The sequence below is a fragment of the Drosophila obscura genome, unplaced genomic scaffold, assembly GCF_018151105.1.
Source record: "Drosophila obscura isolate BZ-5 IFL unplaced genomic scaffold, ASM1815110v1 contig_188, whole genome shotgun sequence".
NCBI classification, from domain to species: domain Eukaryota; kingdom Metazoa; phylum Arthropoda; class Insecta; order Diptera; family Drosophilidae; genus Drosophila; species Drosophila obscura.
The window spans coordinates 299,891-326,149 of NW_024542776.1; the positions used below are offsets into that span (position 1 = coordinate 299,891).

General features: G+C 41.3%; 1 protein-coding gene across 1 annotated transcript; it reads left to right on the top strand.

Annotated features, from left to right (window-relative positions):
• The first annotated feature begins 1,456 nt into the window (after positions 1 to 1,456).
• Positions 1,457 to 23,703, top strand: LOC111072118. Its single transcript, XM_022363770.2, has 2 exons — positions 1,457 to 3,297; positions 21,354 to 23,703. Exons 1-2 carry the CDS (start codon positions 1,704 to 1,706, stop codon positions 22,517 to 22,519), a joined length of 2,760 nt encoding a protein of 919 aa, XP_022219462.2. The 5' UTR covers positions 1,457 to 1,703; the 3' UTR covers positions 22,520 to 23,703.
• The last annotated feature ends 2,556 nt before the right edge of the window (positions 23,704 to 26,259 follow it).

Consider the following 26,259-nt stretch of genomic DNA (forward strand, 5'->3'; position numbering starts at 1 on the left):
TCCTCTATATCAAGGAAGGCCGCCAAAGCATTGTATCCACTTCGAGTAGTGCGGTCTTAACTGATCCAACCTTGAGGGAGGCGTGCTGTGCTCCTATGAACACTCGTTTGTGCCTATGTGTAGGTCCATTAGTCGTCCCATCGTTTTCAGCATAATGGAGGAATGGCTGATGAGTCTGTAGTCCTTTGGGATGCGGCTTAGCCAGCCAGCCTGAGGGATGAACACCACTCTCTCTCTCGTTCCTACAGGTGTTCTTGTAGGCATTGAAGGTGTGATGATATTCATCTCAGCTTCCTGTGTGCTCGTCGCTTTAGTTTTGTTAAAGAGTTTCCTCGATTTCTTCCTGATTTCGCTTATCTTCCGTGTCCACCACGAGTTGCGATTGGACTGTGGGGGTCAGCTGATCGGGCAGAATTTGAAAATTTTCGATTTTTGAATTGTGTGGGTTCCCAGACTAGCACACCTTTTTTACCACGAGGTGATCATGGAAAATCTTATTAATGGAGCCCAAGGATATCTCAACCTCACGGCATGTGACATGACGATCTTGCGCAATCATTTCGCGCACAGCATCGATATTTTGTGGCACAAAAATCCAAATCCAAATTTTAAGCGACCTTCACGAAATTCGTCCTGCAACGAACGAAGTCCATGATTGAATTCGCGAACCCAGTTTTTTGCATTGGTAATGCATGATGCTTCATCAATAAAAGTTAAAGCTGATCAAAGCATACTTGTCTTTAAAATCCACCTCAAATATGGTAGAAAATCTTGAAAAAGACTGATATCAAACGAGATCGTACTTGAAAAAGTTCTATGTAGGTTTAAGCCATAAAATTCCAAACTTTTTTATGCAAAAGACCATTTGGTCCCAATATAGTAGAAGTGACCTAGGCCTAAAACGTAAGTAGCAGCCCTCGTTCACAACTTAAATTAAAGCACGACACATGCACGACCAGAATAAGTCGCTATCGGAAATGCCGTTGCGTCGCGACCTACTGAAATCCGGCGCCGCTTACGTAACATAATCCCAATCCTCTACATCGTTATAATCTGCCATCGATGCATCGTTGTACGCTGATCGATACAGGCAATAGTCGGACAGCGCTAATCATCTTTAATAATGATACACATTTCCCAATAAATGATACTTTTTTCCAATCAGAGTACAACCTTTCGGAATTATTTAATGTTCCGCATGTTCCTTCCGCACCGTTAGCGACCTTTGGTCGCATAATCATCCCTTTCTAATTCCTTATTAATCGACGAACTCTTCGCTTTGTTTCGTGTTCCTTTCAGGTGGAAACTGATGGACTCCAGGACAACAACCATTAGTTAGTCACAGCCTTGTCTGGACGAGAAGCAGAAAAGGGAGATACTGTAACCAAAACAGTACCTGGAGCGCAAAACCAGCGCGTCAAAAGTATTAACTGGCAAGGGGCGGCAAACAGGAGTGGTAAAGTGAGCTTAATTTGAAAATTACGTGACCGCTGACACCAATAGCGAAGAGAAGCGTAGATAAGCTAAGCGAGGAGAAGCGTAGATAAGCAAAGCGAGGAGAAGCGAATAAATAAAATTAAGGCTAGGACCCACAGAGCCACTAGCGAAGATTTTGACCACTAGAGTGGCATTGTCGAGGGCCGCTCAAGTCCGTCACTTGGCACATGCTCAGCGGCCTCCCGCCGTGAAATAGCTCCAGCAAAATGACAGTCAGACAACGGCATCACCCAGGACTGAGTAGGCAGAGTCATCGATCAGTTACATGCGGCAGGATGTGCGCAGGAGTGATGGCGCTGTTCCTGGTTCTGCTGGCCCTGGCACAGGAGGCAGTGGGACACACGGACTGGATGCAGAGTTGCAGCAATTGCCACTGTCACTGGAATTCGGGTAAGAAAAGCGCCGACTGTAAAAATAAGTCGCTGGCCAAAATACCGCAGGATATGAGCAACGAGATGCAGGTTGTAGACTTTGCTCACAACCAGATTCCGGAGCTGCGCCGCGAGGAGTTTCTGATGGCGGGGCTGCCGAATCTCCACAAGGTGTACCTGCGCAACTGCACCATTCAGGAGGTGCACCGGGAGGCGTTCAAGGGTCTACATATTCTGATCGAGCTGGACATTTCCAGCAACCGTATTCGGGAGCTGCACCCTGGCACGTTTGCCGGATTGGAGAAGCTGCGAAACGTGATCATCAACAATAACGAGATCGAGGTCATGCGAAATCACCTGTTCGTCAACCTTAGTTACCTGTCGCGGATCGAGTTCCGCAACAATCGCCTCAAGCAGGTGCAGCTTAACGTTTTCGTGGGCTCCCTGCCCATTAGCGCCATCTCGCTAGAGCAAAACCAGCTAACACACCTGCACATGGAGACTTTCAAGGACCTGCAAAAGCTCATGCACCTATCACTGCAGGGCAACGTCTGGAACTGCAGCTGCGAACTGCAGGCTTTTCGCGACTATGCCATCGCTAAGCGCCTCTACACTCCCCCTACCGACTGCCAAGAGCCACCTCAGCTGCGCGGCAAACTGTGGAGCGAGGTGCCCTCAGAGAACTTCGCTTGCAGGCCTCGCATTCTCGGCACGATTCGCTCCTTCTTCGAAGCTAACCAGGACAACATCACTCTGCCCTGTCGAATAGTGGGCACTCCGCACCCAAACGTCACGTGGATATACAACAAGCGGCCCCTCAACCTCAATGATCACCGAATCCAAGTGATAAACTCACTGGAACAGCTACCCCTCCAGCAGCTATCGCAGGTTATGACTTCCGAGCTGCGCATATTCGGCGTGCGTGCATCAGACAAAGGATCCTATATCTGTGTGGCTGATAACCGAGGTGGCAAGGCGGAGGCCGAGTTCCAGCTGCTTGTTGATGGCGACTATGTTGGAGCGGCTTCCGCTTCCGACGGCCTGGGCGGTCTAGGTATGAGCGGTGCTATTGGCGCCTCCACCAGCGATCCTCAGACGAATGTGTTTCTGATCATCTGCCTAATCACAACCACTCTGCTCGTGGTTCTAATTGTCGTTGTACTGACTCTGTTCTGGTACTGCCGACGCATTAAGACCTACCAAAAGGACACCACCATGATGAGTGCGGATGGCCTGATATCCTCGAAGCTGGACAAGACCCACAACGGCTCTATGCTGGAGGGCTCCGTCATCATGGAAATGCAAAAGAGTCTTCTCAACGAGGTAAATCCAGTGGAGAAACCACCCAGACGAACAGATATCGAGAGCGTTGACGGCGGCGACGATGGACACGAGATCAAGAAGACTCTTCTCGACGAAACAGTTTATGGTGAGTACATCTGATAGCCTATTTACACCTACATGAGTTACCTATCGATAGTTATGTTAACTCAATAACTCAGACTTTGTGTTTACATTGACACAAAGTTTAGTTTTTGTGTTATAAGATTTTAAAAATCACGTTCTGCGTGTTTCTAACCAAATTTTATAAATCAAACAAATTATTAATATGGACAGAAAAGTTTTGGGGCTACATTTCATAAATAGTTCTCAATGAATAACAAGTTCAGTTATTCAAATTCATTTATTTGTAAAGATTTTCATTCATATATTTGAGGGCTCTTCCGCACACCACGAAATCCATTATTGTTTTCCTCCCATAAGTCCAGAAGTGTCTGCAAATCCAAATGGGTCCACAAAAATCTCGCATCATAAAATTGGTTAAAAGTATTATTTTTAAGGAATATATAAGAATTTACATTTTCCCTCCATTTTTCATTGTAAACAACATATGGTTTTGTTGTCCAATTTGTCCAATCTCTGCTTATAGTATATTTTTAGGCTTTTATTATCGCAGAATTTGGTAACGTCACTCACACTAGTACCGTTCGTCAGATGCCTACGCGGACTTATAACAAAACAAAAAGTAGGACAAGTTTTAACAGTAAATAACATTAAAAATGAACACTACGTATTTCATATACATGCACAAACAATTTTTATACAGATAGACCTACCCAATTCGCAGAGTTTTGAACCACAACCTCGAAAACCACTTCTGTTTTATATAACGCAATTTTAGGTCATATTTTGGCTTACATCTTTAAAACCGTACGCTCGATTATTGCCATTTTCTTGGTGAATATAGGGCTAATCAATTCATACTCAGCAAGGATAGTCTTTTTCCAAGTTTCGGCTTGTTGACTATATTTTTCAACATTTTGTCGTACGAATGTAACGTAACTCCAGATATGAACTGTCCTTATTCGGAAAATCGAACAAACGCATCTAAAACGCAACCATAACCCAACTTATTGCCACCACTAGGCTACTAGGCTCCTAATAGGAGCCTCCTATGCACTATGGGGAAAATTCCAATTTTTCGGGTATTAATTAATAACTTTTAAACTACGCAAGATTTTTCGATGCCCACAAATTAAAAAAAATAATAATATTAAAAATTGGAATATCTTTATTAATATTTATTGACTATAATACTCCTTTATACATAAAAATAAAGTTTTACTTTTGGAAAAAATTCATTTTGATGAAATTCAGGAGCTAAAGAAACAATAGTTAATATTAATAGAAATTTTCTTAGTTTTTTCTTAATTCATCTTCGAAATCCTCAAAAGTTTGATATGGGCCTTCAATTTCACATAATAAGAGGATTTAAAAATCAATGGGAAGGGCAAGGCCTTTATGCTTGCTGCTTGAATCAACAAAGAGGTATTGCTCTTGAGTTTTTGATAGAGCTGCTGCTTGTTTTTTTAGCTCCTACCCCTTTATCAAGTAAGCCAACTTTGGATGACCAATTTGTCGATTATTGTTCCTATTTGAGTCGCTTTTATATATTTTTTTTGTGCTCATTAATCAATTTTAACGCTTTTTTCAAAATATTTTTTCTTCTGTATGAATTTTTTCCATTTGGCATTCAAGTTTCGGCACACAATTTGACTTTTACTCTTTAAATATAGCACATGTTTAAAAACATGAATGTTTTTATTAAATCTCTTCTTAAAAAAATCCAGAATCGCATTTTCTTGATTGCATTTGCCTTTTTCCTTGCGCCATACATCAAACAGCTGCGCGTTTGAAAACTCGAAGTCCGCTGCAAAAAATTAATTTGCGCAGATAGTGCGCAAAAGTGTGCATTGAGACAAACTGCCTTTAAATCAAAATTATTAGCTCTACGACATACAATTGGACGTACACTTATCAACCCTTCTAGTTTTTTTATATGTCTCCACGAACTTGAAATATATTTCCAAGAAATGTGCTTTGAGAACGTTTCCTACTTTTACAAAATATTAATAGAACACGCACAACTACAAAGTATTAGTACAACCATTACATAGTTAAAACCCGTGTGATTGCTATCCTTTTTAAATTTCACAAAAAGAATGTTTCGCGTTTGAATAGTGGCATTTTGAAAATAGGCTGCAAAAATATTGCAATCTTAAAGAAAGTGCTTTTCTACAGCAACAGCTGACTTAAGCAGCTGTTAGACTTAACAGTGCTATGTTATATAACATTTTTGGTATTGGACTTTACAGTTTGAAGTTTTCTTAATATGTTACCAAAAAAAAACAACCAATTTTAATAATTTGAGAAAATGACTAAATACCCGAAAAATGGGAATTTTCCCCATAGTGCTATGCTAAACCAACCATGCTAAACCACCACGAACATGTTCGACTCACCGTTAACCGTCAACGACTTCAGACATATTTTTGTATAGCTCCGTCGTGAAAATCAATTAATCGCAAATGAATTCTCGAAAAAGCGCTCGGGGTATGCATGGGTACTAGTTCAATCATCTAATCGTGTAATAAAGAATAATAGAAATAATGGGAAAAAAAAATGTCAACGTATAAGAGCACCAGCTCGGTAAAGAGCACAAGCACTGTAACCAAAGCCAAAATGAGCCTAGCCCGGCAGCAGCAACAAGACGAGCGTCGGCTCCCGCAATTAAAAAACAACGCGTACTTCTCTATACGCTCGGCAAAGGCTGCAGCGAACGAGGAGAGAGCTCTCTCTCTCTCCCCTGCATTGCATAGTGGGTCTTGGAGTGCTCAGTGCCCATCCCCCGACTCGTACTGCCTAACCAACGATTTGCTATTATCGACAACAACTAGTACAATGCCCTCGCTCAAAACTGTGTCTTCGACCACAACAACGACAACAACCACAACATCAACCACTGCAATTGCTCAGCGCCCGATACTGTCGACCCACTGCGACAAGCCCCACCTCTTCCAACCAATAAGTTCGAAAAACGCTAACGGAGCGTTAATTCAGATCGATGGGCTCGATCGCTATGTGCAAATAAAAAGAAAATTGAGCCCACAAACTTCGATCAATAATAATGCAGCTAAAATAACTAAAATAACCCAGAACACTGTGCCACATAAGGCACTAGCAAACAAATGAATTGCGGTACAAAGTGTCCCAAATGAAGATGAGATCGCCCAAACACCCAAGGCCAACAAGCTAAGGCCGCCACCTATTTATGTTCGTCAGGCAAATTGTGTTGAACTGGTAAAAAAAATAGCTGATAAAATTGGCGCAAACACATCCTATGTCACGTCCATAAAAAGAGGTAACATAAATTAAACAAAAATTCAAGTCAATGACGAAAAAAACTATCGATCAGCTTAGAAATACCTCGAAAATGAAAAAATGAATTGCACGAAGAGTGCTGCATGCTCAGATTCATGTAGATCACTTAAGAGATCTATCATCGGATCACTCGCCCATTCTACTTCATCTTTACGACCATCCACAGCTTTCGGAACGCCCACACTTTCTAACATCTACCAAAACAGATTGGCTCAAATACAGGAAGTACATAAGTTCCTATATTGAAAGCCGCCAAAACATTTATTGTAAAAATGACATTGATAGGTCAATGTCACTGGCGGCAAAACACTCAACACCAATATTAGCAGCTAATAAACTTTCCAACAGCAGTCGTGTTTCTAGGCACATTGAAGTGCTGCTACGCGATAAAAGAAGGCTTCGGCGAGAGTGGCAAGCCCACAGATCACCTGCCTCGAAAGGTTTCATCTCCCCTAAAATGATCATAGAATTGCCGAGCTGTGCAGACTATTTCCTCACCATGATATTCAGCAGCATTATGAAATGGGGCTATTATTCTCAAGCATGGAGTAAATCAGTCATCACAATGATCCATAAAGCCGGAAAAGACAAGTCCAAGCCATCATCATTTAGACCTATCAGCCTACTGCCTTGCCTATCAAAGATATTTGAAAATTTTCTCCTGAATCGTATCAAACAACACCTACCAATCAGCGGTGCCATCCCGATGCACCAATTTCGATTTCGCGAAAAACACGGAACCATTGAACAAGTAAACCTTATAACCTCTGAGATACGAAATGCATTTGAAAGACGGGAGTATTGCTCCGCTGTTTTTCTGGATGTCGCCCAGGCCTTCGACCGCGTTTGGTTAGATGGCTTAATCCACAAAATCAAAATGTTACTTCCCCAGAACATCCATGGAATATTGGAGTCATACCTACAGCAAAGAAGTTTCGCAGTACGATTTCCTTTCTGCATATCATCCAATTGAAGCTGGTGTACCCCAAGGCAGCGTACTTGGACCGACACTGTACATCATCTTCACAGCAGATCTACCGACAAGCAGCCTAACAACAACTCCGACATTTGCTGATGATACTGCCATACTAAGTCGCTCCAAGTGCCCGCCTAGAGCAACGGAACATTTATCATCTCATCTCGTGGCCTTGGAAAAATGGCTAGCAGACTGGCGCATACACGTAAACGAGCAAAAGTGCAAGCATATCACCTTTACCCTAACCAGACAAACTTGCCCTCCAGTTATCTGAACAATATCAACATTCCACAAACCACCGAAGTAACGTACCTTGGTGTTCATCTGGATAGAAGGCTTACTTGGCCTTCACATCAAAGCGAAGAGAAATCTACTCAAATTTAAAGCTAGTAATCTACATTGGCTAATAAACACCCGTTCACCACTAAAACTGGAGATCAAAGTACTTTTGTACAAAGCAGTTCTCAAACCCATCTGGACATACGGCTCCGGGCTATGGGGAAATGCTTGCGTTAGTAATTTAGAAATAATCCAGAGAGCTCAATCGAAGATACTAAGAACTATCACTGGGGCACCATGGTACATACGGAATGAAAATATCCATAAAGACTTAAATGTAGGATCAGTTAAAGATGAAATTGCCAAGGTGAAAGCAAAGTATCAGTCCAAGCTTCAAGCTCATCCTAATAGACTTGCGCAGTCTTTAACTTGGCACACTAGCCATAAACGACTCTGGTGAAGAGACCTCCCCACCCAGCAATAATACTTAGCCAGGGACATACTCTAAATAATTGAGTGTAATTAATTAAGATTTGCATACTTGTCGTCAGTCTCTAATAGAGAAGATTCGATAAATAAAATAACGTAAATAAAAAAAAAAATGTTCGACCATGACGTGAGACGAAAGAAAATATGTGTGTTACACACTCATACACGATTGTGTATTTTTAATTCTTTAGCTGCCACAAACTGGGTTTGTCTTGAGGTTCCAGGCTATGTAAATTTGTTTGTGCCACGTATTCTCACATACTGTGCTTTTATGGGTTATAGGTTTTGCTCTTCGCATTTTGTGTTTGTTTTCTTTTTTCTTCTCACATACCCTATACCCTAGAATGTTTGAGAATTATCACACTTTTTGAAGAAGCTTGCCCCATAATATCAGAAGAACTGTTATTTTGTATAGCGCTTATATGCTACAATGTACATTAGGCTGGGCCAAAAAAAATTTTTGTTGTTACCGAATCTTACAAAAAATTTTAATCAAGAACATTCAAACATAATTTGTTTACTGAATGAGTTGGATAATTGGTGAAATCTGTTGCAAATATATTGATACCATTCATATCATCATTAATCAGTTCTTGGCAGTAAAAACCTGCTCAAGTTTTTGCGAACTAGTTAACTAAAAATATCAACCACAGCTGAACTTCTTGATTTTCACCAATCGTTAACTTTTTAACAGTAACTAAAAAAAAAAATAAAAATACCTTATTATCAATATGAAATAGTTTCTAAGTTTCAATATTATTTGAAAAAAACTACGAATTAAATTTGTTTAATGTATATTTAACCAAAAAAGTGTATTTTCATTTCGTGGTAGCAACCCCCAAACATTAAACTAAAAATTTTAAAAAAATTTTATAATATTATTGAATAACAAAGAACAGAGATCAGGGGTGTCCCCCGAAAATTTTTGGTCAAGTTTTGGCCCAGCCTAATGTACATATTGGGTTATTGGGTTAAAACGGGCCAAAAAATTTAAAGGCCCGTCCGAATTAATACATATGTCTGGAGAAAACCAAATACAGAGCTTATTACGAAGAACCTAAACGCTGCAGCTATGCATGGAGGAAATCATGAGACATATTTAGACCCATATGTCAGCCGATGATGGGAATTTGTATTTCTTTGATAAGAACATGGACAAGGACATGTTATTTATCGAACCTTCTTCAAATATTCGAAAATCTCGATATACCAGGTGAACTGGCCAATTTAAAGGTGCCCCCCACTTAATGTTCCTTCGACTTAATAGCCTGACTTTAAATGGCATTGAGAATGTTCGGTTAATATTGGATGAGAAAATTATAAAACGTTAAAAGGATTGAAAAATAGCATTTACAGAGGGTGAGGAATAATTACGCTATAGATCACAGTAAAATTGGTCGAATCGATGCAAAAAAGGCTGAAAAGGGCTATAAACAATAAGAGTAACTAAAAATATATAAACTTTTAGTTTAAAAGTAAAATAGAAACCAAAAAATCGTTTAGGTGGACTGGTTCAAATAAGCTGTATGATAAAATGAGGCAGAGTTATTGTAATTAATTGTTAAAACTGCTTTAAAAAAATGTTGGTATACAGTTGATTTTCAGTACTAAGCTATATGGTTCAGAAGTTGTGAAAGTGGTTAAAAGTCGTATACACTTTGAAATTTTTCTGATCGTCTGGTTCATTTAAGCTGTGAGCCATTTAAGCCATTTAAGCTGTGAGTATGTATCTAAGTGTAATGAATCTTCACTTACGCCCAAGTTTGATACGGTTATAACTAAGGGGTTTGTCACGGGTCGGCCAAAAAAATGTATAGTACTATGGAAGCTTGCGACTAATGGATATCTTTTCGGGGTTTCTTGTGAATACTTAAATACCTTTTACTATTCAAGAAGTATAGATCCTTTTCTTAACGCATAGTTCTCAGACACGCAACCAAATTTTGCCACGCCTCCTACAGCCCCCAAAAAACTTGAAAACTGTGGCATATACAATTTTGGAAGCTGCCGAGCTTTTTCGGCTACTCTGACTCCACATTTACAAATAATTGAATCCGTTGGTAAAGTTTACAAAGGTTTTTATACCCGTACTCAAAAAAGAGTTAAGGGGTATATTAGATTTGTGGTAAAAGCGGATGTGTGTAACGCAGAGAAGGAAAATTTTCCGACCCCATAAAGTATATATATTCTTGATCAGCATCAATAGCCGAGTCGATAGAGCCATGTCTGTCTGTCCGTCTGTCCGTCTTGTTTGACGCCTGGATCTCAGAGACTATAAAAGCTATAGGAACCAAATTTTGTTTCCAGACTCATGTGATATCACACTGCTACAAGTGTATTTCAAAATTTCGCCCCGCCCCCTTCCCCTCCCACAAAGGACGAAAATCTGTGGCAGCCACAATTTTAAAGATACGATTAAACAAAAAACGCAGTATCGTAGGAAATGACCAATTAGATCGGATCAGAATTATATCCAGAATGAAGAAATAGATTTTTAGTTGCTTCCCCCGCCCCCTCCTGCTAACGAACAAGCTACTCATTCTCTTTCTCGCTCGCACACTCTGCCGCGTTCAGTGCGCGAGCAACCCCTAGCGGAGGAGATGTAGAATCTAAATGGTACATGTAGAATCTACATGTAAGATGTAGAATATACATAATATATGTAGATGTAGATAACAGATGTACCAAAAAAATTTAAAATGTAAAATTTTTTTTTTTTCTAAAATTCTAAAAAATCATAAGCTCAAAAATGTATATACTGACTGAGTACGGGTATAAGTAGAGTCGCGTCCCCAACGCGACTCACACGTTCCTTCTCGTTTATTTCTCGACGGGTTACAAGGGTTGAGGCCGTGGCCGTGAACTACGATTCGATGCGTTCGACAAATATTTTGGACTGATGCGAGAACAGGGCGAAGCAATGCACTATAAGCAGTAATGGCTTATGTGTGTGGGTACGGGAACGTACTGAGAGAGCGATTTTCAGTATAAGAGATGATGTGTGACTTATGTGATATCAATTTCTTAGGAACTATTAACGGCTGCTGCTCCGAACATACTCCCCCCCGGGGCTTTTAACAGGATCCTCAACGGGTAGGACGCACAGCTTGTTGACAGCTCGACGAGTGGTTCCAGATGGTGTTCTCAGGATGGCAGCTCGCACAGCCCCATCAGCTCCAGCGATGACGTCGATCACCCGTGCTAATGGCCAATTCAACGGCGGCAAGTTTTCGTCCTTGATACAGACGATGTCGTTGACTTGGATCGATGGCTGCGGTGTGCGCCATTTGGCACGTTGTTGGAGCAGAGTCAAATACTCCTCACTCCAACACCTCCAAAATATCTGCTGAGCACAGGCGACTCTTTGCCAGCAATCTAGTCTGTTAAAGTTTAGATTAGTAACGTCTGGCTCGGGAAACTCCATCAGCGGACGACCAATTAGAAAATTTCCTGGTGTAAGGACGCCAAGATCTTCAGGGTTTTCTGAAATTGCGAGAAGAGGACGAGAATTTATTACAGCCTGGATTTGGCAGACCACTGTCCGCAGCTCGTCAAAGCCAAAGAGTGACGATCCCAGGGAACGATATAAATGCTGCTTGGCCATCTTCACTGCTGCCTCCCACAAGCCCCCGAAGTGGGTTGAGCGAGGCGGAATAAACTTCCAATTGAGACCATTGCTGATGCAATGATTATGAGCTGCATCACGATGCTTCTCGCTCATAAACAGCCGCCGAAAATCCTCCAAGTCGTTCCTTGCGCCCACAAAATTGGTGGCATTGTCCGACCAAATGAGGGCACTCAAAAATCCAGCAGTTATGGGCTCCAACCAAACGGCCTTTGTTGCAAAACAGATGAAGACGCTGATGTAGCATTTTGTAGGCGTTCGAGTGCGCCCATCTGGCTTGTAATAGAAGGGACCGCAGTAGTCGATTCCAGTGACGTGAATGCAGGTGAATCCTGCACTCGATCCTTCGGTAGGTCAGCCATTATGTGCTCCACAAGTCGAGGTCTGGACCTGCAGCAGATGCATGTTCGCAACGCTCGAGCAACAGTTTTCATGCCGCCGATGGGCCAGAACTGAAGCGAATCGATCCCAGTAGAGACTGCGGACCAGCATGGTGATGCTTCCGATGAAAGTGCATGATGATGGCGAACGTCAATGGATGATCCCTGGGCGAAATGATTGGGTGGCGTCCATCGAAGCCAAGAGTTGAGTGCCGCAAGCGACCACCAACACGAATCAAACCAACGTCATCTATGAAAGGCGAGAGAGATATAATGCTGCTGGAGGACTCCACACTGTTCCCCTTCCGCAGAGCACGGTACTCAGGATACAGGTGTGCGCGTTGAATGATGCGACACAACAAATGCGATCCTTTGCAAAGGTCTTCAGACGAGAGATCAGGTGACTTTTTCTTACTGACGAACTTATGAACATATCCAAAAATGCTCATCATGACTCCGAATGAGTCAATGTGCTTAAACGAAAGCGAGATGTCGACACGCTCAGACGACAGCAATACTCGATGTCTAATTTCCGGAAGACTGAGTTCGGAAGAGCTCCTGAGGGCTGCTCCCTTTGACAGAATGTCAGCCGGGTTCATTTCAGTTGGGACATAGCGCCATAGCGTTGCTGTATTGCAGAAATCTTGTTAGACACGAACACGTTAAATTTGGATGGTTCCTCTTGCAACCAAGACAGCACCACAGTTGAATCCGACCAGCAATGGATCGGGCAGTCGAAGGTATCAGTTTTTCTAATTTAGCGAAGTAAATTGGCTAATAGGAACGCTGCACATAGCTCAAGCTTGGGCACCGTTAGGGTTTTCAATGGTGCAACTCTAGCCTCCGAGCAAAGCAAATGTACCTCATCGGCGGTATCCTTAAACGAACGAGCATAGATACAAGCCCTATAGGCCTGGAGGCTGGCATCACAAAAGGCATGCAACTCAAACCTTGCCTTAGGTTGAAGTATGTAACGCGGAAATGTAGCGTGACCCACAGTAGCGAAGTCCTTGCAAAAACTCAGCCGATTCCAGTGGCTGACGAAGACTTTCATCCCAATGCCTTGTATCCCTACATGCGCTTCATGATGATTTTCGCTCTTGTCAATGTGGGTCCAATCAATTCCATTGGATCATAGCACCGTGCAATGGTTGACAACACCGAACGCTTAGTGTGCTTGCCAACACCGATTTGAGGTGCAAAAGTAAACAAGAACGTGTCCCTATGGTGTTCCCAGATGATTACAAGCGTCTTGGTCACATCGCTGCCATCATCGAACTTCAGAAAACTTTCCCTTTCTGCCTCAGGGACTTCACGAAGATCATCAGGAGAGTTGGAACACCATTTCCTTAACTGAAAATTGCCACAAGCAAGAAGATACGTGGTTTGACGCATAATATCCAGCACTTCCTCGACTGAATTTCCTCCAGAAATCATATCGTCCACTTAGAAGATTTCCGAACCCTATGAAGGCCTATGGCCAGCTCATGCATAGCTACAATAGCTAAAAACGAAGCAGGCTTAGTCCCATAGGTGACAGTGTTTAGCTTGAAGATCTGTATGTCGTCGTCAAGAGAGTCCCGCCATAATATACATTGGAGCATGGTGTCCGACATTGAGACACGCACGCACCTATACATTTGACCTATATCACCTGTAAGAGCAATGGAAAATGTCCGAAATCGAATGAGAGTGTGAAACAGCTGGGCTTGAATGGTGGGACGTGACATAGATCATTCAACGAGAGACCAGATGTGGTAGCTGCAGAGCCGTCGAATTCGACTCTCAGCTTTGTCGTGGAGCCAGAGACATATGATCAAGGGACAGGTACTCCTTCATAAATGCCGAATATTTCGAATGCAGAGCTGGATTACGCACGAACTTGCGCTCCAAATTTTCCAACCGTCGCTTTGCTGGAAAGTAGGAATCGCCCAAGGGCTCCAGACTTCGCTTCATGGGCAAGCTAACGGAATATTCCACTGAGGGTAATCGAGTGTGATGGTTGACAAAGTGGTCCTCGCAGTGCAGCTCCTCCTTTGTTGCCCTAGCGATTGGCTCAAAGATGTGCTCCACTTCCCAAAATTGACGAACCAACTCATCGAGCCGAGTGCTTTGATTGATGTCATCCGAAGATTGGGTTGCGATGAACGACGAGTTTTTGAGGGCCGAGTGCCCGCTACCAGAAAGAATCCATCCTAGATGTGTCTTCTGCAGCAACGGTAGTTCAGGCCCCAGCTGAATTTGCCCCACACACAGCAACTCGAAGAAAAGTCCGGCTCCGATGAGCAGGTCAATCCGCTGCGGCTTATGGAACTAAGAGTCATCAAGCTGGATATTCGACGGTATAGGACAATTAGCAGTGCTAACTGTGATGCTAGGTTGATGGTCCGTGATCTTCTGGGCAACGACGGCAGTAATGCTAGTGGTGAACTCTGAAATCCGCGATTTCAGAACGAGATCCACCGAGATACCTTCTGTTGGGAAGCTAGCATCTCCTATGCCAGAGACAGCGGTAAGCGATTTGGTTTTTCGAAGTTTTAGCTGATTAGCTAGACGACTAGTTATGAAATTCAATTGCGATCCCGAATCCAAAAATGCGCGACATGGCACGAAAGTTCCAACGCTGTTTTTTACGAGAACGACGGCGGTGGCTAAAAGAACAGCATCAGATGGACTGTGGGACATAACAGCTTGAGGCAAGGAGGGCGATAATGCAACCATGGCGTTACGACTTGGTTGTGCTGGTGAGGCTTCAATTGGAGGAACAGATTGGGCAGCCTCTGTCGGACGAATGAAATGCAAAAGAGTGTGGTGCTTCGATCGGCAAGTGCGGCAGGGACCTGATCTACAATCTCTCAATTGATGGCCCTTTCGTAGGCAGTTAAGGCATAGCAAGAGCCTCTTGGCTTCCAGGCGACGATCATTCGGCGATAGAATTGCAAACGGTAGACAATTGGCAATCATACGATGAGTACTCTCGCACAATTCACAGGAAACTGGAGCGCTCGATGCTACAAACGACTTTCTTTGATGCGTACTCACGGTTTTTCCTAACTTGCCAACCTGACCATCAGTCTGCACGAGAATACAATCCGCTACTTCTTCCTTGCTTGCAAGCGACTCCATAGCACAAATATGCGAGATAACTCTGTCGGTCTGTTCCCTCAACCTGCCCACCGATGCGTCAGCCTTCTCCAACCCAAATATCCCTCTGATGTGTGCCTGCAAAATAAAACGTTTACTGTCAAAGCTTCGCTTCAGAATGTCTAATGCTACGATATAACTAGCTTCATTTATTTCCAACGAGCTGATGGTATTCAGGGCTGCGCCACTCAAGCAGGAACGTAGATGCTGCAGCTTTTCGATAGGACTGAGCTCAGACTCCTTGTCAATAATCGCGGTGAAGATTGAGAAGAAATTGGCCCACTCCGTATAAATTCCACTGACTTTGGGCAGCTCCAGATGAGATGAACCGAGATCGATTGGACATTATGACGATTGACTGCGATTCACTAGAGTTGGCGTTGAATGTGGAAAAATGCTTATTACTCGAGCGACTTCCAAGCTCGCTCTGAATAATGGTCCTCAACGACAACATGGACGAGTCGAATTTGGCAGGAATTTCACTGGACATTGACTCAAAATCCACTTCCTCCAAACTGGTGTGTGCCACAACAAAATTTGATTTAAGCTCCGTCAATGATTCCAACAGCCCTCGCAAGTCGTATTCATTCAATTAGCGCAACTTTTCACTATCCATCTCTGTGCGTATGGACGCTAGCCGATCGAAAATAGCTCTAGCCTACAGTCTCATGAAGGAGATACGAGATACCGGAACAGGGACTTGGAAGCTGGCTGCGTTCGCACTAAAACTTTCACCAGATGGAGCAGCGCCAAATGTCACAGAATCACTTTCATTGTCCATAGCAAACGATCCACTCTTTCTACTATTCTTTCTCTTGCCCATGTTTTCGGTTATAGAAAACGGCTGACGCGGAGGGTGCTAGACGATCACAATTAAAAATGATTACGCAACGCGCGAGTTCAAACGAGTTCAAGCGCCTTTGCGTTCACTTTTTTGTCACTTGTATATGCGATATGTATGCACCGGTAAAAGCAACGAAGCGACGACGGAAAAGCCAACAATTATGCAAAAGAGAGAACGTTCGAGATGTACTCTGCTTTCGAGTTCGAATTTTAGAGAGATATTACTGCAGCCTCTCACAAGAGCTGGCTGAAGCAAACGACCAAAGAGGAGGCGAAGAAAACTAACGGACCACGCTTAGAACTCTATGCAGCATGTCTCGACAGTGCGTTGCGCAGGCTGAAGCAGACGGTGAAAGAGAATACGAAAACAAATAGCGGGCCGCTAGAACTGCTAAGGTCGGCCACAACGACTTTTGGTTCGCTACTTTTTTCACAAATGTCACGTGAAACCTTCAAAATTGGATTATTTGAATGGTTTAAAAACTTTTAACGCACTGTAAGTCCACGGCAATCACGTCGGGGTCACCAAAATGTTGGAAGCTGCCGAGCTTTTTCGGCAACTCTGACTCCACATTTACAAATAATTTAATCCATTGGTAAAGTTTACAAAGGTTTATAATTTCTCGACGGGTTACAAGGGGTTAAGGCTGTGGCCGTGAACTACGATTCGATGTGTTCGACAAATATTTTGGACTGATGCGAGAACAGGACGAAGCAATGCACTATAAGCAGTAATGACTTATGTGTGTGGGTACGGGAACGTACTGAGAGAGCGATTTTCAGTATAAGAGATGATGTGTGACTATTTGATATTAATTTCTTACGAACTATTAACGGCTGCTGCTGCGAACATTCAATTTTGGGGATACGATAACTGTAAACGCAGAAACCTAAAAAATTACTTTGTCTTTGTGCGCCGTCTCACTCAGAGAGGATCGATACACAACGGAATTAAAAGACAGTTGCTGTAAAATGGAAACAGATAAAATATTTATAAACTCAATCACATATTTTGGTGGAAAGGAGATAAGCGAAGTTGAAGAACTAAAATTGGAACATAACTAGCGGTCCGGGTCCCCATCGTTTTTTCTAAGTTTTTACCTTCTCTCACAATAAGTTCGACCAATTTTGAGAGATCGCGGAAAATACCCCATCCCCGCATTACCTAACAAATCAACTCGTGTCTTTTGCAAACAGCGATACAAAAAGACTGAGAGAGATATAGAGAATGAGTCACCGGCTCCAATACCATTAAAAGTAGAGCCTTGGTCCTTCCTAACTAACTAATGCCAAACGACGCGTCGGTGCTATTGTTGTGTATCAACGGATAAAAAACATTCAAGACTATTTGACAAAATTTTTAGTTGAATGCAGCTCTTGCCCCAGCAATACCATCGCTATTGCCGGGGCCAAAGGCAGCACTTTTGCGCCTACCCGTACGTTCCTACCTAACACAGCCGAAAACACAAGCCCGACGGGATAACGGATGCTTTTTTTTAAATGTCCAATTGAAGCTGACAATTAAAAAGGAATTTGAAGATCTGGAGTAGCGTTGCTGCTGGTGAACACTGACATTAAACGTTGCCTATTGTCCATTGCATGTTGCTGACGGACGGTAGGGGCAAAGGGTTACTGGAAAACACTTTTTATGTACCTTATCTATTTTGTTTGTATCTGGTACGAAAGCGAACTGTTCTGATAGACGTAGAAACTTTTTTTCATGGCTAAGCTTTTTGTTATACCCGTACTCGAAGAGTTAAGGGGTAGATTAGATTTGTGATAAGAGTGGATGTGGGTAACGCAGAGAAGGAAAGTTTCCGACCCCATAAAGTATACATATATGTACATATATTCTTAATCAGCATCAATAGCCGAGTCGATATAGCCATGTCTGTCTGTCCGACTCAAAACTAATTTTACCTGAAAAATACCGTTTCTGGTCCAATGCCAAAGGAACACGTTCAGGTAGCAAAAATTCAATCCCTTTTCATTTGCTTTGTTTCCAATTGGCAGTTGGGCCCGCAACCTTCCAAAAGGTATTTTTTGAGGTTTGGTTAACGAATTTTAGCTCCACCATTTATCCATAGATTTTAATAAACAATACTTTAAACGACGCCTTATTAATGCGTCTATCTAAAACTATAAATGCATGCCAAGAATTATTTTTCTCTCGACTTTTCCCGAGTTTTTTAAAGTCAAAATTTCGGGAAAGAATACCGCAAAAAAATGATGAAATTTGAATTTGAAAGCTTAATATCTTCCATGCCTTAAGCTGCAGAAACAAAGTGCAACCAGATATAAGATACTCAAGTTATGTGAAAAACTAATTTCAGGTAAAATTAGTTTGAGTCTTTTTGGTCCAACGGCTGCAAGTTGACCGTTTATCCATAGATTTTAATGATCAATACCTGATTAATGCGTCTATCTAAAACCAAAATTTTTGAACAAGAATTATTTTTTTTTCGATACAGATGCAGATACAAAGGATCTGGGTCAGATTTATATCTGCATTTGTCGGCTTTTCAAAACTGCAAGCTGCAACCAGATATAAGATACTTAAGTTATGTGAAAAATAGAAGCACTACCTCTGAAAAAAAACATTAAAAAAATACCAGATTTAAAAAAAAATTTAAAAAAAAATACACCATAAAAAAAACCATAATTCGTTAAAGGTTTTTAAACCCCAAAATCTATAAGAAATAGTTATTTTGGGCCACAGCCTAATTCTAGTGTTGACTTGTGTTATTATAGCCAGAATGAAAAATTAATTTTCTGTTGGTTCCCCCTCCTTTCCCAGCGCTGCAGGACTACTGATTCTCTTTCTCGCTCGCACACTCTGCCTCGTTCAGTGCGCGAGCGCCCCCTAGCGGAGATGTAAAATCTTAATGGTAGATGTAAAATCTATATTTTAGATGTAGAAATATACATTTTATGTGTAGATGTAGATGACAGATGTAGCAAAAAAATTTAAAATATAATATTTTTTAAATTCTACTTAAATCAAACTCACATCTGAGTACGGGTATAAAACTTAGGTTGCGTCCACAGAAACGACTCAAAACATTAATTCCAAATTAAAGTATTTTTAAATTGTTTAAAATTTGTTTAATTTAAAAAAAAATACTAAAATTTCAGATACTAAATTGTATTTTACATAAACGAAATATTGAATTAGCAATGTTTGTTAAAACTAGGTTTAACATACTTGAACTCTACGGAAAAAATTAATCTTACTAACGAAAGAAACAGAAATCACTTCCGGTGGAATTTCACCTCAATTTCATTCCGCGCTGCCACACACCGATTTTCGAAATCGAGCACTATTTATCCATCGATTTGATTGAATACACCCATAAACACACACTTAAAACGATTCGAATCTTACTTTCCCATAAATGTTGTTCAATTGGTGATTTACCCTCATCCAAATAATTTAACATTATACATGTTAAGTTAATAACATAAGCATTTTAGTAACTTTCACTTAACTATTCCGCGCTCAATCCGCTGGCAACCGAGGTGGCCACCTAGGGCGATTCGGACTTTCGAAGTTAGGACAGTAATGCCACCTTTTTTAAGCCGAATTCGAAGCATGCTATTTTATTTTAGTTATATTGAAATCATTCTGATTTTCTTTAATTAAGAATTAAAAAAAAAAAAAACCTGCAGTAAAACTTCCTTTACGTCAAACTTTTTGTGCAAATTGTGTAAACATGTGAAGTCATTTGTAGTTCTACCAGGTGGTATCGCTTCAAAATGCCAAAACAGAACTAACAACCCATTTCTACACATTATTGCCATTGCATTTATTTGACATAAACGCCTGTTCGGCTAAGTGCAGACCCATTGCAGCACAAAGAGAAGCATAGCGGTCATTATACCAAAAACTGTGCTGCCATGCACGAAGTGTTGCCAGTCAACTGCTAGAGTTGCCGATTACATTGTTTTGTTTGACGCGCACGATATGGGATGTTTTCTTTCTTTGAAATTATAAAAGCACAGCTTTGAAAAAATCAATTATTTTATATCATAAAAGAAAAAAATTAAAAGCTAATTGTGTTGATATGATAAAATAAAAAAAAAACGAGAAGGAAAGTGTGAGTCGCTTCTGGGGACGCGCATCTACTTATACAGTCGTTGAGTCAGTATATACATTTTTGAGCTTGTTTTTTAGAATTTTAGAATTACATCTACATCTTAAATGTATATTACACATCTAACATGTAGATTGTACATATAGCATTTAGATTCTACATCATCTCCGCTAGAGGGCACTCGCGCACTGAACGCGTGGCAACTGAAAATGAATCTCTTCATTCTGGTTATAATTATGATCCGATCTGATTCAGATTCGGCAATCTGCTGGACATGGGCATTCTCTACGATACTGCGTATTATCGTATCTTTAAAATTGTACCTGGCACAGATTTTCGTCCTTTGTGTCGCGAAAGAGGGGGTGGGGCGAAATTTTGAAATACACTTGTAGCAGTGTGATATCACATGAGTCTGGAAACCAAATTTGGTTGCCCTAGCTCTTATAGTCTCTGAGATCTAGGCGCTCATAAAGACGGACATGGCTATATCGGAAACGTTTCCTTCTCTGCGTCACACACATCCACTTTTACCACAAATTTAATATGTATACCCCTTAACTCTTTTTGAGTAAGGGTGTAAAAATGAAATCGCCCGGAATTTTGTGGCACCGCGGAAATTTTTAAGCGGAAATCCTCTGAGCGGATTCCCATTTCACTCGCGATTTTTGTGGCACCTTTGTTTTAGAAAAAGTGGGTTTGATGTCAGAGTTTTACTGGGTGTTGCATAGCTGCTTGCGACCTTTATTCGGTATAAAAAAAAAATAATAATAATTATGAATGCTAAATTGATGTACATACTTACTGTTAAAACAGAAAAAAATACAGCTGTTAGTTTTAAGACAAAAACCAATCAAACAAGCATTGCGAAAACGCTATTAAAATAATGAACACAATCAGAGGAAACATAATTTAACCTGTTCTTTATTCTTCCAGTGGCAAATCATTCGCGGGACGATGAGACGCATTCGGTGGCATTGTCGGACACGACAGCCACTCCCCGCTCCAGGCACACCTACGTTGACGACGCATATGGAAACGGTCTGCCGCCGGATCTGCTCGCTTTCCCAGCACGCGTGCCACCCACCTCCCCTTCCATGCAGTCATCTCAGTCCAACATACCGGACCAAGTCCTCTACGGAATACGGTCCCCGCCACTAACTAGCCCCGTATACGCACACATGACGCCCCACGGCATCTACGGAACCACCACAATTTCGGCGACCACTCATAACGGCTTCATGACACTGCAGCACCCCAGGTCACGAAACCTGGCGCTAATTGCCACTGCCAACAGCTCCCGACAGCAGCAGCAAATGGCTGCCGCTCTGCAACATCAGCAGGCCGCTGCGTCCCCGTTCCTTCCAGCCCCAGTGGTGTACTCGCCGACCACGGCTGTGGTAATGAAACAGGGCTACATGACCATTCCACGTAAGCCACGTGTGCCCAGTTGGGCTCCCAGCACGTCGGGAGTATCATCCCACCCTGGAACTCAGCTTAGCGAGTTTCAGTCGCCTACTTCGCCCAATCCGAGCGAGACAGGGACTGCGACCACCGCGGAGCTGCAGGTCGAGCCCGTCTATGACAACCTGGGGCTACGCACCACTGCAGGCGGCAACTCGACGCTGAATCTGCACAAGGCTCTTGGAGCCCAGGGAGCCCAGCAGCAGTACTCGATGCGCGATCGTCCCCTCCCCGCCACCCCCAGCCTCACGTCAGTGGCCTCAGCGGCAAATGCTAGCAAGATCTACGAGCCCATTCACGAGCTGATCCAGCAACAGCAGCATCAACTGCAACACCATTATCCCTCAGAAACAGAGTCTCTGTATGGGGTGAAACACCATGGGATTACTATACTTCCGGGGGCCAGCATTAGTGGGGCTGGCCTGGGTCACTCCGGCCCCCTTTCACCCTCGATGGCGAAATCAGTGTCCCCTACACACGCCAGCGTCGGCAGCTCCGGTTCACCGAAGATGGCTAAGATACCACCAAGACCACCACCGAAGCCCAAGAAGAAGATGTCCGTAACGACGACGCGCAGTGGGCAGGGCAGCACAAGTCAGCTGTTCGACGACGAGGGCGAGGATGGTACCGAGGTTTAGTTTGACATCACGAGGAACTCGACAATGAAATGGAATGGGAAATGCCCTGTACACCCGCAGAAATATAAACCGAATCCTCTACGTACAAGCTAGAAGCGACGAAGCAGTCGTCACTGTAGCATACGCATATGAAGACACCGGCATCAGAGTTAGTAGCAGCAGGTGGCTGAGTGTGCAAACACCTGCTTCTCAAACAGCTAACTGGAGCAGAAACAAAAAAAAAAAACAGGAGCACCTGCCTCTTCTCCTGTCTGCACAAACACCCGGTGACCTGCACATCTCCCATCTGCCCTTGGCTGCTCCGAAATGCACGCTATTCGCGTGACGTGTGTGCCAAACGACTGATGTAGAATTTAGTAATTACACCGATAAACATTCGACTCTGCACGACCATACAATAGCAAACAGAAAACCGCAGCTGAGAAACAAAAGCAGCCAATATAACCGAAAACCAGAACATCAAATATATATATACTTAGAAGAACCCAGATGGAAACCAAGTACGCAAGGATGTGTATTATGTGTCGTCCCGAGCGCTGGCAGAAAGAACCATTTTAGCATTATCTAATCCCAAATACAGATATATGTATGAACCCAAATAAGAAAAGTAAATTTTTTTTCCCATTAGGCTAGTTTGTTTGATGCAAACATATACATACAAAGATATAAAATAATAATAAAAACTACACAAAAACGGAAAATTTTATAAAAGGAACATCTTATCTATAAGCCATTTTATTTGATCGGAAGCATTAAAAACATTAAAGGATATCGAAACCCAATTAACTTTTTTTTTTATTTATAAATAAATTTTATAAAAAACATTTAAAGAATTGTATAATAGTAATGCATACAGTTAAAAACTAAGTAATAACTATTTATATATAAATAATACACAACTAAGGCGTACACATATGTACATATTTATGTTTGTATGTACATACGTATATGCAAACAAAATTTTTAAATTGAAACTTTCTTTGAAATGTTTGAAATAAGAAGAAGTACATAAAGAAGTACATTTGTATATGCATAGGGAAGTATGTTGAGCACATAATGTATTATTGTAAGGAGTTTGCACTCGCAACTAAAACAAAGGACGATGTAATTGAAATACATGCATATGTAAATACATGTACTTGTGAATGTATTTCTATGCAGAATATTTATATAATTTCCAATCCCCCCCCCCCCCCTCCCTTAATTGTTCCGAAACAAAATCGCTAAAACAGGATCACATACATACACACTTAATATAGACGATAAACTCTTAGGCAAACAACAAACTAGAAAAATAAAGGAATAACAATGGTATATCATTTAGTCAACTCTTAATAGGTCTTTAAATTGCAAATCAATACAAAACAAAGTAAAGATCAACTATTATAGCTACATATGTAAAGTACAAGTAGTTACAGATACAGTTGCGACCACATCCGACACGATTTTAATAACTGATAACTATTTTAAAACTTGACTGCAGTTCCTAAGTGCACCACCTTGGTTATTCTTATGATTCAGTCGTCACGAGTTTCCCTGCTATTCTGATAGCCATCATTTCATAGCTTCGGTTACACCTAACAGAACTTTGCATGAGCTTCCCATACTTACACGTAAATATAAACATATATACGCTTGTGTATGTGTACTAAGTATTTATGACATTTGTATTTACCGATTTTTCATACATTGACTTGATACCTGTCTATCAATTGCACTTCAACAGAGAACTATATAGATTGAATTAGTTAACGAAACAGCAGCTACGTATGTGTGTATTTTTATTTAATAAAAATATACTCCCATGCACTGAGTAATTTAAGTAACTGCCAAGTTAAACCAATTCAAGTAGTGCATTTCGAATCAAAAAACTAAACACCCGAAAAAGAATTAGCATTAAAATTGATTTGGGTGTTTCAAATCTGGAAATCACAGACCATAGAAAACTGATAGGATAAGTAAGAAATCATGCCCATACTTGCCCCTTCAACGACTGTTTGGTGAAAGACATAAAGATGGCGAAAGGAGCATCAGCAGAGGCGGAAAACCCAACACAAAATCGATTAAATAAGCAAAGTATTAAATATTTAATAATTATAATTAACCGTTTTCGTGCTGCTTTCCTGTTTGTAGAGATTTAAACACTACAATTGTTTTTATTTATGTGTAGGATTGTGTTAACATTTGGAGCGTGCGCCAAATATTCGAAAAAAAGAGATCTCTAAACGCGAAAACAGTTTGCAGGCATCAATTAAAAGCACGAAAACATGCATCAAACAGACAACAATTTTTTATCAGATTAGCAAAAGCCCAAACCATTATATTTTTTAACAATTTGAAACTAAATTCAATTTATAGAAGGGCTCTTATACATAAGATTCTTATAATTTTTGCTAAAATATAAAATATTAAAATTAAAGATGAAATAAAACGAACTTACCGAAACTAGTTTTTTTTAGATCGGCAACCTAACTAAGAAGGGCGGGCTGCTATACCCAGTACTAAAAAAAAAACAAAACCTGAAGACATCAAATTCCAAACCCATATATGTAGTATATGTATGTATAAAGATCTGAATACATACATGTGAGTTACACATGTCTGAGTTCTTAACTTTCGGGGTTTGAACTGATTTTCGTTTATTTGTATGTATATTCGATAATTCGATAATAATTTTTAATTAATGTATTATAATTGGCTTTTGTCTTATTTTATTACGGGTGATGTTAGTGCACCGAGCTTTCTTCGTTTTTGAGCCATGCGACATTTTTAAATGTGTGCACCCCTGGGTCTTGAATTCACAAATTCCCGTTCTGACATGTCCTTTTAACTAAAGGAATCCCAATTCTTCAGATATTCGGCGACAGTTGAAGATTTGCATGTGCCTCACCATCTTCAAACTTCTCAACATCCATACCCGACATGACACTAAATTTTACTAACGAATTTCGAAAAACCATCTACATCAATTCCATTTGGCCAAAAATAAGTTGACCATTCGGATCTTTGGCTTTCTCCATATGGAGATATTCGTGATACTTACGCATTAGAGACTGGCTTCCTCCACTATCAATGAGACCTTTGCGCCCCAATGCACATCCTTTAGCTCCAAGTCAGCAGCAATGAATTTGCTTGAAGGCTTTATCTCTGGCTACTTCTCGTCTTGAAGAGTGTTCGTCAGACTTTCTGCCTTCAATCGATAATCAGCTTTGCATTACGCTGAATAGTGTACTGGCTTGCCACACTTGAAACTATTAAAATCGTTTTTAGGCCAATCTCTCTTCAAATGGTCACCACATTTGAAGCACTTTCGCACATGTCCTGTTGATGGGATGTCCTGTGATGACAAAAATGGACTACGAGCTTACTGTCTTCGCCTGATACAATAGCATTTTTTTTGTCTTGGAATCAGGAATCAACAAAATATTTGATGAGACTCTCATCCATATATTGGCTTTGAGAGTTTCATGAGCGCGTATAAAAACTCTTGTAACGTCTCACCTTTTCTTTGCTGTCGCTTTCCTAACTGCTTTTGAAATTCAGATCTGTCAATGATCGTTTTAATGTTTTAATCTTTGCTGCAATTCAGCTTTACGACCCACTGTTCCTAGCCCTAGCTCTGCCAGCTTTGCCGTCAGCTCTTCAACTCTTCCCGGTAAAGCTAGAAGCTGAGACTTCGCATATGGGCTGTTCATATTATAATCATACTAATAATTATTAGTGAGTTTCGTACTAATTTT

Bases quoted from the DNA above. Each gene is read 5' to 3' on its own strand.
- LOC111072118 (XM_022363770.2), top strand. From the start codon at position 1,704: ATGACAGTCAGACAACGGCATCACCCAGGACTGAGTAGGCAGAGTCAT. The intron at 3,298-21,353 runs GTGAGTACATCT...TTATTCTTCCAG, and splicing joins TCTCGACGAAACAGTTTATG to TGGCAAATCATTCGCGGGAC.